Source organism: Solanum verrucosum, unplaced genomic scaffold (genome assembly GCF_900185275.1).
Source record: "Solanum verrucosum unplaced genomic scaffold, falcon-dt-bn FXZP01000208.1, whole genome shotgun sequence".
Classification (NCBI taxonomy): Eukaryota; Viridiplantae; Streptophyta; class Magnoliopsida; order Solanales; family Solanaceae; genus Solanum; species Solanum verrucosum.
In genome coordinates this window covers 3,818,821-3,833,923 of record NW_026020329.1, presented here as the reverse complement: position 1 = coordinate 3,833,923, position 15,103 = coordinate 3,818,821, and the positions used below count along the sequence as shown (strand labels likewise).

The window sequence follows — 15,103 nt, the reverse complement described above, 5'->3', positions numbered from 1 at the left end:
GCTTTCAGCTAGTTTTCAACATAAATGGATTACTTTGTCATTCTCAATCAAGTACAAACAGTGAACAATTGAGAGCCTGCTAAAAAATAAAGTTCAGACTTAGAAAGTCACAGTGAAGATTATATACTTTGCACATGCAGATATCGTTCTGGTGTACAAAAGTTATAATGTTGTATTCATCTTCTTTTAAAAGAGTGTTCAATCCCAATTCTGATCAACTCCAAAATGACGTCAATTGCTACAAAGTGGGAGCCAATGCATCATCTCGACTTTCAAGATAGATGAAGCAGGCTTTTCTGTGTGTATATCAAAACTCCTGCCAGTAATCCGTTAACTCTTCCACCTTTTAGTAAAAAAGAGTATCATTAAAGGTACCAGTCCTCTACTTTGGATTCAACAACTCAGCAAAAGAATGAAAATTGTCATTTGGCATTTTGGGCCCTCAAGGATTGTAACAACAACAATGCATTTGAGCCTTATGAGTGGTTAGAAGGACTTCATAGGCGCACATGGGACCCTATGCAGCAAATGACCATATCTAATAGAAATGAAACGGTGATAATACTAAAACACAGAACAAAGAAAAAAAAAGAGCAAATTGAGTAATCACTAATATTTCATAACCAATTCTTCAATTGAGCTTATATCTAATTCACAATAATCGAACCATACATGAGTTTAAAACAATGCTTTTCTTATCACTCCACAATGGTCTAGTATATGAGTGATAGAAGAATCATACCAACAACGGAGAAATACGATCCCCAAGAATTCCAAAAGAAAGATTAGATCCTCGTGAGTTCAATCATCCAATTATGCCTTCACCTCGACTTGCTTTGGTCCAAGTTCAGGGAGCAGGAAACCAAGACCATCCTTAGGTTTAGCATCCAAAGAAGCTTCCTTTCCATTTTGATACAACGGATTCGATGTCAAAATTCTCAACCCTTTATACCTATCAATCTCTAAAACCTCCGGCAATCCATTAGCACATCCCTTTGACATACCTACATCAATCCTTATGGCTTGGTTACCACAAACTCCATTTATCCCACTTTCTTGAATTGTATGTCCCATTATCATCCTCTTCGCTCCAGGAATAGTAGCAAGCACATGTTCAAGAGTAGAACAATCACAATCCTTTGCTAACTCATTTGAAAACCTCCTCAACCAAACAATAGAATCTTTCCCCCTCACCAAATCCCTTGAAACTCTTCCCTTCAATCCACAAATCCAATCCCTCACTTCCTCATTCACATTCTCAAATCCATAATCCACATGTTTAGGCAAAAGCCCACCATGTACAAACACGGAATCACCAACCACAACAACTGTTTGATTTTTCGATAAAAACCTTTCTGAAATAGGCCCCTTTGGCCTTAATGCTGCAATACGGATTCTAATCCCCTCAAAATACTCCGGTCTAACACCGCGAAATTCTAAAGGAATCCCTTCAAAAAGATCCTTAACACACCCTTTTTCACCCAACTCAGTACAAATTTTTTTCATATCAATCCCTACAGAATACCACATAGCCCAATCTTGAAATTCTTTAAGACCCTCTTTAGTAACATACCTAAAATCACCATCAACATTCATAATTTCATGATTACCATTCATAGTAATTAAATTACCATTTACCTTTGCAGCTTCCCTTTTCAGTTTTTCAAGAAAATAAAGAATTTTCAACTCTTCTCCACCACGGTCTAGCACATCACCTATTTGTACAACTGTTGTTGACCCACCACACCATTTATCATGATCATCAATTAAGCCAGCAAGTTTGAAGGATTCTTTGGATTTTTGAAAATCACCATGGATATCACCTATAGCAATTAAACGAGTAGGAGAAGGGAAGATTGTTTGTAATGGATTTTGGGGTTTTGGGGTTATTGGCGGCGGTAAGAAAAGGCCACCACTGACAGAGAAATCGACAAATGTGTCAACGAAAGAGGAGAAGATTGTAGGGAGATTTTGGCATGTTAGATTCGCTTGTGACTCCATTTTTGCATTTGATGTGAACAAAGTGAAGGTTTTTTTGTTTTGTTGAGAAATAGAGGTTTTGTAAGGTCACTTGACTTTTGGTTGACCTAAATACTCTCTTTAGTGAAATTTTATTTGTCATATTTATATATATACTAGATAGGTATGAGCACAGGCCCAACACTTATATTTTGAACTTTAAAGTTTTTTCATTCATCACTTTGGCTTTAGTTTCTCTAATTTTCTGTTTTGATGGTATTTGACAAATTATCAAAACACAAAAAGAATTGATTGCTCGAAATTGCCTGTGCACAACATGAGCGCAATATGGAAGACATTTCTGTTGGCTTCATAATTACATCTCAATTAATTAAAAATTTAAAAGTTATGAGAAACAAAAATACTTCATACTGCAGTTATTTAACGCTCTGTTCCTTATTCTTCTCAATATTACAAAAGAGAATCATAGTATACCTTAGCCCTCTTTCCAACTCCTATTCATTCTTGTATGTTTTATTTGTCTATTTTGACAAAACTAAATTTATAACCTCATCACTTTTACACTTGGGAATGCATAGCATAAAATATTGCCCCTTTTCGCACTAATTTATTACATAGAAATGGATCACATTGAATGGACCAACACGAGTAAGTAAAATTGGTAACTTAGCCCCATGAGAGACAAAACTTTCCAAAAAAAGCTTAACACAAAGTTATCAAAGATCACATATAAGTATAATAATCGAATATCACTTACATAAAGTACAATTATTTGGTCTTTACACAAGTTTCAGTTTTATCAAAAAAATAATAATTAAGAAATAAAAAATCAACAGCTATTAAGGATACATGTTGCATGTTTTGTAATTTTCGGACTACGTCAATATTTAAGCTATGCACATAAAGTTTTCACTGTTGGTTACTGATTGAGCCAATGAAATATAATGAGATAAGAATCTCTAGAGATCTTTCGTCTCCACTTACGCATCTTGGTTGAATCAACTGTCACTTCTTTCTCCAGAAAGCTAGCGCATCAATCTTTCTTATCAACCACATTGTATCATAATCAATTCTCTTCATCCTTCTACACCTGCTATTCCTTATTTAATCAAGAGAGTACGATAACATGAGAAACTTTATATCTGAAAATGAAAAATTAAGAGTGAAAATCATGAAAAATGAATTAAAAAAAAGTGGATAAAATGAGTCACCAACCATGTGTTAGAACCAAGAGATTAAAACATACAAACACCAGAGGTTTGTTTACTTCTTCACGCGAGGAGAAAATGGTTACAAAATTTTAGTTACATTTTCAACTCCTCATGTTTCTAAAGTTTCTTGTCTATACATACATAAGCTTAGCTTTTTAAAAATAAATAAAAGTATGGCTCTATGATTGATAACGTTCAAATATACTTCTTGAAAAGAAATATAAACGATCGTATGCAATATATTTACCCAACTATGAGTCGGGGTCGATCCCACAGAGAATATGGAAGAATATTGTCAATAGTAAATATTTAACTCGATAGTCGTTATAAAAATGGGGGATTTAAATTGAAATAAAATAAAATAAAAATAATAAAAAGATAGCTTTGAACTAAGTATTTATTTATATTCAGATTATGAAAAGTAACTAGGAATGTGTTCCCCATAAGCTCATAACGCAGTAATTCTAATAATAGTAATCATTTTCTAGTGTATTACATGCAAAGTGATAAGTTAGGTATCTCTAAATCCTTGGTCCGGCATCTAGAGAATTTCACCCCGCACCTTGGTCCGGCTACGTGTGTATAATTTACTAACCCTTACCTTTACCTCATATTAGACATCATAATCGATGTTTGGCTTAGTTATTACTTCGCACCAATCGACACTAGCCTATTAGATAGTATCACACTAAATCTATGTTGATAATTCTTTTCTTGTTAGTTACCTCCTTGGTCCGGCAAGTAGTAACAAGGCGAGTTCTAACGTTGGCCACCGTTAAAAAGACTTCTAAACGAAAGAATTATCAATGCATGCAAAATACTAGTCAAGAATTGCTTATTTACTATTCATACTTTGTTAATCGCTCATGGTTCCCACAACCCTAGTTATGAAAGTTAGCTACTCATTATCTCAAAAAACACAATCAAAATTTATTAAAATAAATATGCTTGTGTTAATCATAAAAAGTTAAGAACAATAGCTAAACTATCTTTTATTAATCACGAATACAAATAATAAAGGAGAAGAAAGAATAAACCACAATTCTCCGGCCTCCACGGCGACTCTTCCAAAGTTCCTAAGCTAGAAGAAAATTTATATTATGTCTTGTATCTTGGTTCTTGGCTTCCTTTCAAAAATAACTTTTCATCCCCTATTTATAGATATAGGAAACCCTAAATAAAATAATTGAGTCCAAATTAAATTAGGAATCCAAAACCAAAAGGAATTGGATTCCCTTTTTTTTCGCCGCGTGAACAGTGTTGCCGCCTCAATATATTTTTGTACCATTCACTTACTGCCACGTGGCAGCAGCAAGCAGCAAATTTGAATTTCCTCAATTGCAGCCGTCTTTTTCCATATATAAAAATATATTATTTTATTCACTTTAATCCATTAAGCTGTCTGCTTGATTTCCTTCTTCAACTTTTCATCTTTAATTCGTTTTAGCTCCAAACTTCTTCATTTTTTTTCATCAATTTAATCCTACAAATAAAATACACAATTTAGCACAATTCATAAAATTTATGCTCATAAAGGATAAATATAAATACTAAATGTGAGGCAAATAATGATTAAAAATATGTATTTTGACCTCACATCAACGATTTAAAAAAGGTGTGCACGTAAGTTACTTGAATGGAAAATTAGACTTCAAAATTGAAATAAATCCTAAAGCATCAAGACAAAAGCCTATGCTATGTGGGAGAATTCTATTTTTTTAAGTGTTACTGTTCCAATTCTTAAAAGTGTTTTTGTTATGAATCTTTAGGGAAGGATCGAGTCATAGGGCGGTATATAAATCAGCTCGTTAAAGGGAGGCTGAAACCTTAGAGTTCATTAAAAGAGAGAACTCCGATCTCTTCAGCTCTTTAAAGGGTGACAGAAACCTTAGAGTTCAATGGAAGAGAGAACTCCGATCTCTTGATTTTTGCTTAATTATGACTTACTGATTTATTCATCAAAAGTCCCTTTAAATAGGAGTCTTATTACATCAATAGGAAGTCTAATTCTTATGAAAGTAGGAGACCTAAATCCTATTCCAAACTTATAATTATAACTTAACCTAATCCTTATGAAACTCTAAAACTAAACCCTATTCTAGAATAATAAATAAAGCAATTAAAAATATAATTAAATACTTAAATTAATGACTTCCAATGCATCCCTAATTTGGATCGACTCTATTAGTTTGCTGAAGCATGACTAATTTGCCCATCAGGTTGCTATTTTCATGAGGTCTAAATCGCTCAAAATATAGCTCACAATGATATACCCAAATTAGTGGGTTGTTGATGTTGTTAGAAGTAGGAAAATTCATCTTTGCATAACTTATCAAAGGTGAATTACCACTTGTTGGATGATTCTTATCGGCTAGTTGAATATGTGGTATATTGCCTTTAGTAGCAGGAATTGTTGATCTACCAGTTGTCTGGGCGTTATATGACTCAGGTCTATGGGTTGCTGGTTTTGTGGAGCCAACTCCTAATCTAGACAATTGTTCTTGGATGACTTGAATAATTTTTTTACTGAGGCGTTGTTCCATTGCTGCAATTTTAGAGTCTATTAGGGTTTCTGTAACGGCATGTTCTTTTCGAAATCTGGAATTGATTTCATTGCCCATTGTGTTAGGCTCTGATACCAAATTGTTATGAATCTTTAGGGAAGGATCAAGTTACAGGGCGATATATAAATCAGCTCGTTAAAGGGAGGTTGAAACCTTAGAGTTCATTAAAAAAGAGAACTCTGATCTCTTCAGCTCTTTAAAGGGAGATAGAAACCTTAGAGTTCAATGGAAAATAGAACTCCGATCTCTTGTTTTTTGCTTAATTATGACTTACTAATTTATTCATCAAAAGCCCCTTTAAATAGGAGTCTTATTACATCAATATGAAGTCTAATTCTTATGAAAGTAGGAGACCTAAATCCTATTCCAAACTAATAACTATAACTTAACCTAATCCTTATGAAACTCTAAAACTAAACCCTATTCTAGAATAATAAATAAAGCAACTAAAAATATAATTAAATACTTAAATTAATGACTTCCAACACAACCCTAACAGTTTTCTACAAGGGTAGGGAAAAAGTGATGAATTCTATGAGGAAGGAGAATATCCATAGTATGACAAAATTCATATTTAGAACTCATTTTGTCGATGCTAAATCATCAAAATTAAAATACTGATAATAAGAGGAAGATCTTTTAAAATTATGCAAAGATGAAATGTTTATTCAGAAAATAAAAATAAGAAGTCAAAAGTAAAGGATAAACTTAAAGTAACCATGAAATGCTAGACACATATGCGGATTGTAAGTTATCGATTCACTTGATCATAAAGGAATCTCGTAATTATATGATGCCCAAAATGGAGTTGTCATTCCTTGTACTGAAAAAGAAAAAAAAAACTTGAAACTTAAGCCTCATAAAAAACAAACTTTGAATTGTTTAAAATTTACAAACACTACAACAACCCAAGCCAAAATATGTCTGTTTTAAGGTTGATCCTAGTTGTTGATTGTGATTTGACATGGTAATAAGCAAGTTAACACTTTTTATAAGTCTTGAACAATTATGTAAGTTCCTGAACTTGAAAGTGACTCATAAAGACATGATACCAAATGCAATATAAGACAAAGAAAACAATATAGTTATCTTCTAAAAAAATACAGCCAATATAACTATTCCTAAACTATTTCATTAAGTTGAATTTTTTCAAAATAAAATAAAATAAAAAATCAGAGAAGATTTTCACAAGAAAAAATATCATCACAAAATTGCCAGACTCTAACCCATTGTAGACGTCATTGGCTTCTTGCTATTGCAAACGACGGGTCCTCTGACACTTCATATATTAACCAACATTCAAATCTTTTTTCAATTTCATGTGTTATAACAAATAAACAATAGAACCTAGCTGCTTCTAACTATCAATTTCTCTATTATTCTGGCAGTACCTACTTCTCTAGGAATTTTCAAATTAAAACCAACAAACTATTATCGGCTAAAGCTAAATGTTTCAATTATCATGCTTAACTGATAAAAAATGAGTTAGTATAAAAGAATGCATGCAACACTCACTGGAGATACACAGATGGCGAAAAATTAAGGAGATTGTCAAAAGAAGTTCAGCAATCAGAGAGTATACACAAATTTTGAACAAAATTCGCAAGTTCTATTTTAGCAGTAAGTAGTCATGATTAGTTTTTTTTTCCAATAAGGACCGTTAGGAGGAGGAAAATTTGAGATACCTTACCTTGATCAGCCTCTGTGCTCATTGAGTCTAAACTGGTCGATATCCCTTTCTGTCACTTGCGGTTAAAAGCTAGAGGTGTAAAACAAAGAGAGTTTGACATTAAGACAATGGAGTTAGTTATTTATGCAAAAGTTGGGAAAAATGAGATCTTTAAAATCATAAGCGAAACTAAAACACGAAAAAATAAAAAAAAATACACGAGGAGTAGCAAAAAGCTCAATACATGTTAACATGAGAAGTGCTACCATTCATCAATGAGGCAATGTGACATTGTAAACAAAATATACTTTTTCTAGCTAAGACAATTTTTCAAACAAGTGGTGAACATCAAATATCCTTCAATAGAAAAACCACATATGCATACTTTATTACATCTCACTACAAATAAAAAATGAAGAGGAGAAGAATGAACAAACCACTTAAATGTATAGCAACTGAATATGTTCGAACAAGTGATTGCACGCATAGTCTCCTAGTGCGATAGGTCAATGAAGTTGTTACAAAAAAGAAAATACACTCCGGGCGCAATCACTTGTTCAAAAGGCGGAAAAATTGTACGGCGAAGAGAGGCGGCTCGACAGGGAAGGAATGGAAAATTGTCAAAGATGATCTTTGTAAACAGAACAATGGGCTGAATAGCTAGAATAATTGATAAAGATAGATGACAACACTTTTCTCCCCCTCTTTCTTACCGATAGAGTAATCTTCTCTTATGGCTTTCACCCCTGCCCGTAATTAGAGATTTAATCCCATTTCTGATCCATTCATTCTGCAAGTAGGGAGGATCCAGAGCGTTATCCTACATATCCAGTTGTTAGACACTTTATTGGTCGGATCATTTTCTCATTCTTTAATAGGTAGGGATATGAATGCAGCTTAGAACACAAGCAATACCTCACATAATATTATTCTTATGAGAAATATAAATGCTTGCGAAGTTAGAAGCAGGGGCGGAGCTAGCCTTCTTTTAGGGGTTCATCCAAACCCCCTTTGGCGAAAAATATTACTATTTATACATGGTTAATTTTTTTTTTATGTATATATAGTAGATATTGAACCCCTTCGATTAGTTTGTGTGTTTAGTTCTTTAGATTTTGAACTACCTTATTAAAAATCATAGCTCTGCCACTAGTTAAGATATGACAAAACTCTCCAGAGTGTTCTCCAATTTCCAGTGTTCGAGCCCACCTTGCACTACCCTCGACAATGCACCAACACAAGTATCTGATAATTCTACCCACCAACCTTAAGCAAATAATTTTTTTTACCTATAGTGTTTTTTGTAACTCCACTGGAATTTGAACCTTCAAAAAGGTATTTTTTCGATTTTGGAGAAAAATGAAAGGAAGTACTAACTTTTATTAACGAACACATACATATACCCAAAAGGATTGAAATATTATTTTAGAGTATTGAAATGGAAGAAGATAGATACACATATTTCAGAGACTGAATTTCAGTTCATACAAAAGGGAATGTAAATGATAAAATTGAAATAAATAAATAAATATAGTGAAAGATGATTAAAAGCTTACCAAACATGAAGATTGCTGGTGATGGAATCTATATTTTCTCTTTGAATTTTTGTCAAACACCTCAGCAAAAGATTTATCCTAATCTAGTTGGTTCATAGGTTTCCGAGCTCATCTTGATAGTAAATACCAGTAATTACCCAACTCGAGCTTCATGGAGATTGGAGAAGAAGAGCAATGTGCCTATTTCTTTGCTTGACTCATCTTATTCTACTTTTATATTTATTTAATATATTTTAATATAGAAGTGAGTTGAAAGAGAGAGAAAGCTCTAGAGGGAAAAAGAAAGATAGAGTGTGTGGTTTGGTAAAAAAACTAAGTATGACGATTATACATTACCCTTGAAAATGTGCATATTTACAACTTTGCCATTGGTCGTCACCCTCTTCATGCTTCTATATAATAGAAATATTATGGTTTGCTTGTAAAAATAATCATATGAAATAAAGTTTGGTTTCTATACCTCTTTTCTTGAAACTCCATAAATAGTCTTAAAAGAAGGTTGCAATCTTCAACCTTAAGGAGGAACAGTAAAGAAGTAAGCCGCCTGAATATATTAAAAGTGATAAATAAAAGTAAAAATTTATTTTGAAATAACATAGAAGTAGAAATGAATAGATTAAAAGCCCGTTTGGATTGATTTAAAAAAAATAACTTTTTAAAGTGCTGAAAGTTATCTTAAAAAATAGTAGTTATGTGTTTGAATAACAGTGTTGCAGTTGAAAAAAAGTTGTTGATGTGATTGACAAATAACAACACTTTTTTTTTATCAAAATGTCTGAAATACCCTTAAAACTGTTAACATAATAAAAAGTTGATTAATCTAAGGTTTTTATTTCTAAAAAAAATTAAACAAAATTAATCTATATTTTAATTCAGTTTCAATAATTTAATATTTAAGTTAATTTTAAATGTGCAACTTATTTTAAATTTCAAAAATATATAATTTGAATAGATCATATGAAAGAATTTGGGAATTGTTTAAAAGAATTAAGGGTAAAAAAGTAATATACTTGGTCAAAGTAGAATGACTTTTAAGTTGAAAAAAATAAATAGGAATCACCATACTTTTAACTTTTGATTTATTTTAAGTTGTTTTTATAATTGTCAAACACTCTCACAAATAAAAAATTGACTTTTAAGTCAATTTGACCAACTTAAAAGTCTATTCAAATGGGTACTAAGTTTTTTCTTTCCTATTTGAGGTTTGCACTTCTCTTTTTCCCAAAAATAAAATAAAATGAAAATCCATCATGTAAAAATTATTTTTGGTCATTTTGACAAATTACAATTGTTTAATTTTGATGTTCTTGAAAAAAATATGTTTTTTTTTTCTAATGATTTTTATTATTCAAATCAAACTAATGGCTATTGTTCAAGTTTATACAATTAAAAGCATTTGTTTTAAACTTTAAATGGGATAAAATTGTGCTATTTAGATAATTCAAAGATAAAATTAATTCGTTTTTTTTTCTAATATCATAGCAATTGAGGCATTTGAATAATTTGAGGATACTAACAGGTTGGAGTGTGTTCATTTTAGTAGGTAGAGGTGTTTTATCTTGTCGTTCTTACCACTAATCCTCATCGTGAGACTATTTTTTTTATAGCTTTTTTATTTTTTAATTTCTATTATCATTTATTGTTTCGTATAGTTATACTGTAGTAATTATTTTATAACAGTGTTGTTCTAATATTGTCTACTACTTTTTGCTATTATCTATTGTCTCTTATACTTTCATTATATTCTTATGTTTAAATTGTTTTTGTGTTGAATCATGACCTACTTTATCCTTTCCGGATGTCATTTTGCAGAAGTAGTAATACACTAATATGTTATTGTTGTTGAATAATTTTGAGGATAAAAACATAATGGATCTTAAAGTTAATTTGTTTCCATAATTTTTTTCTCCCAATTTTTTTTTATTTTTATAATTAATTAGAAGTACACATATTATTTTTATCAAGGCATAATACATAAACATGACATTTAACTTAGCGTCAACTGATAACTATGACCTTTAATTTTGAGTGTGTTAAACTTGTATAAACTTGAGCAAATTGACACATTCTTCCTACATGATAATTTTATGTCCTACATGACGTCCTACATATATTATGTCATGTAGAACATATGTGTCTATTTGTTTAATTTTATACAAGTTTAAGCAGTGGCAGAGCTAGGATTTTTAATAAGAGGATTTAAAATCTGAAGATCTAAACACACGAACTAACCAAAGGGGGTTCAACATTCACTATATATACATAAATAATAATTTTAATCATGTATAAATAATAATATTTTTCGCCGAAGAGGTTCGGATGAACCCCTAACAGAATGCTAGCTCCGCCCATGAGTTTAAGTGTCTACACACTCAAAATTAGAGGACATAATTGTCCGCTAAAGCGAAATCAAGGCTCATGTGATGTATTATGCCTTTAAACAATTTTGTTTCCCTTTCCCCAAACAATCCTTGATAAACCCCAATAATAGTTATCATAAACCCTAAAAATTCACACAGAGAAAATCAGCTTCAAAATCATTCCGATTAAAATATGGATGACATAGCTGCAGCTGAAGAGAGAATTGTTACAGAAAGAATAAGGCAGAAAATCAACGAAGTAAATACAGCCGCACAAACACAACTCTCCGGTGTTCAAGATCATGTCCATTTTACTCTTCAGGTTTTTCAACAATTTCTTCTAAATTATGACTAACCACAACTGGGTTTTATGCTTATTTTTTGTTTCATGGGGAAATTTGCAGCAAGCCTATTTCAAATGTGCCTATGAGTGCTTTGATAGAAGGAAAAAACAAGAGGATATAGACAATTGTGTTGAGTATTGCAGTGTTCCTGTTCTTAAAGCTCAGAATTTTATTGAGAGTGAAATGGCCGATTTTCAGGTAAAAAATTGATTTTTTTTTTAAATTTTAAAATTTGTGCCACACCATGAGTTGGAGTGTTTAGTTGCCTGTTGAGACTAAGTTTGAGGTGTCTAGATGTGCAGTGTCAAAGTTATTGTGCTTACTTGCCAGTTGAGGTCAAGCTTCATTGGATCATGCTTATATTCCATGATTTTAAATATATTAAAGATTTGGAATGAATGAAAATATATATTTATCATGAAAAATGTTTGTGATAAATTTGAGAAAAAAAATGTTTACAGGGGAAAATCAGTCTGTTTATTGTTTTCCTGTGTATAGTTAGGTGTAAAAATAGGTGAACATGATTGATGTAGTAGTTTAGGCTATAAGGATAGTGTTTTGGAGATACTTTTTAGTATTCAAGGTCGACAACAATATGGAGAAAGTGTTTGGATGAACGTAGAAGAAGTTAGGGAAAGTACGTACTTGTTGTAGAAGAAGTTTGGAAAAATGGGTAATGAACATGGTTTATGAAATAAAGATCCATTTATATGATGGGAAAGAGATGGATTCAGGAGCGTTTTCCATGGGGTAAATATCTTTTGTGGATCACTTTCTCTTGGTCAACTAGTTGTAAAAGTAGTTTCATATGATAAATCAACAAAGTGAATGATAGGGTATAGGAATATTACTTTACTGACATTTTTGAGTAATCAAGGTTAACAACAATGTCAATGTGATATCAAGTAAGAGTTGGGAAAACGACTTCTCTTTTTGTTCATCTTGTTGGGCAATATTTTCCATTGTACCAGATAGATTGGAGTAAGTTCAGAATGTGGTACTATGTGTTTGATTGTTCCCTTTTTCTTTTGGGGGTGGATAGTAATTTGTGTTTAAGCCCGTATTCCTTTAATGTATGTGAGGAGTGATCAAGTCATATTAGGTTGTGTCCGATATAAGTTTGTCCTCTCTCTGCTTATTCCAAAGCAAAAGAAAACAGTTGATCGGGAAAAAAAAGGAGGAAAAGAAAACAAAAGATGGAAGAAAAAAAATAGCTAGTTGAAAGCTTTTGAATTTTTTTCAAGAAGAGGGTGGGAGGCTGGGAGCCGTTGTCAGAGAAGCTTGAATAATTTGGGTGAATTTAGTATTTAGGGATGTAGCTCGTTGATTCAGGGTTCTGCATTACCGTGTAAGAATGTAGTCATCAATTTGAGGGTTGTTTTTATTCCTTCTTATAACTGAAACTTTTTGAGGTGTGCTTGTTCTACAATGCACACATACGGTCCTTTATTACTTCTTTTAGTAAGATTGGATTCCTCCATCCGCTCTTGTCATTTGAAAAGAATTGGGTTGCTTAGAAGTAATATCTTTTGGAGCACAAAGTGAAGGTTTCCTTGTCCTCTACTGCCATAATAATTTTTATATACTCGTATTTACCCATCAATTTCTTATTAAACTTTTGGAGTCATTTAATAGCTTTGACTTTCATTTTCAATCAGTATAGATTAGAATATGTTTATCGTACTATTTGTCGTCACTATTGTTCTTTTCTCCATTATTTTCTTTATGCTTCACTTATGATTGGTTGACCTTCTCTTGAACCAGTCACGGAGCTCTCAACTGAGTTGTTTAGGTTCTGAAATTCCATCTCTAGTTGGGGCTTTCTATTCGCTAAGGATCTATCGGAAACAACCTCTCTACCTTCACAAGAAATTTTGCTTTATCTTAATTGATTTTTGTAAGAGAAAGTTGCTGCAATAAAATGAAATATAAACCAGATCGCAATAGCATATTGCCTCTGAAAAAAAAAACATCAACTCATTTCTCATTTTGATGATTTTCATGTCCTTTGGGATATTTAGGGTAATATCCACTTGCATTAGCATGATTGTTCTGGTTGAACTTACGACTCGTTCCCGAAGTCAACATTGCAAAATGTGGGGTGGCTAGCCTTGTAAAAGTGGCTGGTTGATCCCATCCTTCTTTTGGCTTGTTCAAATTAACCCTTCCTTGGCCTAGATATTACTCCCCCCCGCATGTATCCTCCACTTATTTCCACGGGAGGAGGATGCCATCTTGTGTTTAATTGACATTGGTGTCTATTATCTAAAATCTTTTGCTGAAAAGATTCAGCAGATTTATTGGTGTGATATTCTGCAGCCATTTGATCAAACGAATAATGGGTTTATTAATTCATCATTTGATCTAGCATTTCATTATTGTTTCTTAATGTAATTTATCAACTGCAGGAAAAGATGAACAGGTCTCTAATGGTCTGCCAGGACAAGTTTGAGGCCGCTAAACTCCAGAAGAACAAAAGTGACGCCATAAAGGATATGGAATCTTGCGTAGACCAGTCAGTTCAAGATAACATCAAGACATTACCACATCTGGTTGGTAAATTCAAGGTTTCCCTCGGCATTACTGAGTAGAGAAATTTAGCTCGCCATATACATGCCCTTTTGTACTTCTCATATTTAGTTGGTTTTAGCTAAATAGACGCCAAATCCAGAAAGGCGTATTAATGAAAATCCATTCAGTTTTGTGAACCATAAAATTTCAACCTCATATCTTACTTCTGGAAAATGTTATACTTGTACTGGTCCAAAAGCTTATGTTCAATTCAGATATGTCATTCTTTCTCCAGTTATTTCCTTTAAGACTAATGTTGATTGACTTAGTAGCCATTTTGTGGCTTGTATTATACTATAATATATATGGTAGGGTGCTCAAAATAGTCATGACACAAAGGAATACATAAATCATGTATGTATACAACACCCCTATACCATGTATAACACTGGTATTTTTCGTATATATATGCTCGTCACTACACATATATACAGTATCTCATACGATTGAAGTTCAACCATTTCATCTAACATTCAGACAGAAATGCATGAACTTTACTCATATATAACTTTAAACAAAATTTTAATTTATCAACCCTAACTTCAGACACCACATATCTAAAATAGACAAATGTTTTTTTTTTTTTTTTAAAAAAAATACATAATAAATGATGATGTCAAAATATGCTGCCCATAAAATTATACTATTTCCTGCCTACCCTTTAAAATAATTAAGAAAATACTAAAATATAATGAATGATTAGTGGGAATTTGATTGAATGCAAAGTTTATTTTTAAGATCTTACCAACTCACAATTACTTCAACTATTAAAGAATAGGGAATGGGTTACTGTCCCTCTTGTTTATTTAGATCTAAGCATTATATTTTCATCAATGATTGACTAAAAT

At 32.1% G+C, this 15,103-nt stretch overlaps 2 protein-coding genes across 2 annotated transcripts; one reads left to right on the top strand and one right to left on the bottom strand.

The window, feature by feature from the left end:
- Positions 1-588: 588 nt before the first annotated feature.
- On the bottom strand, positions 589-2,096 carry LOC125835997 (shewanella-like protein phosphatase 2). The gene has a single exon (XM_049515092.1). It carries the CDS (start codon positions 1,999-2,001, stop codon positions 814-816), a length of 1,188 nt encoding a protein of 395 aa, XP_049371049.1. The 5' UTR covers positions 2,002-2,096; the 3' UTR covers positions 589-813.
- A 9,418-nt stretch (positions 2,097-11,514) lies between these two features.
- LOC125836008 (uncharacterized) lies at positions 11,515-14,553 on the top strand. Its single transcript, XM_049515102.1, has 3 exons — positions 11,515-11,662; positions 11,745-11,882; positions 14,093-14,553. Exons 1-3 carry the CDS (start codon positions 11,534-11,536, stop codon positions 14,273-14,275), a joined length of 450 nt encoding a protein of 149 aa, XP_049371059.1. The 5' UTR covers positions 11,515-11,533; the 3' UTR covers positions 14,276-14,553.
- Positions 14,554-15,103: the final 550 nt, after the last annotated feature.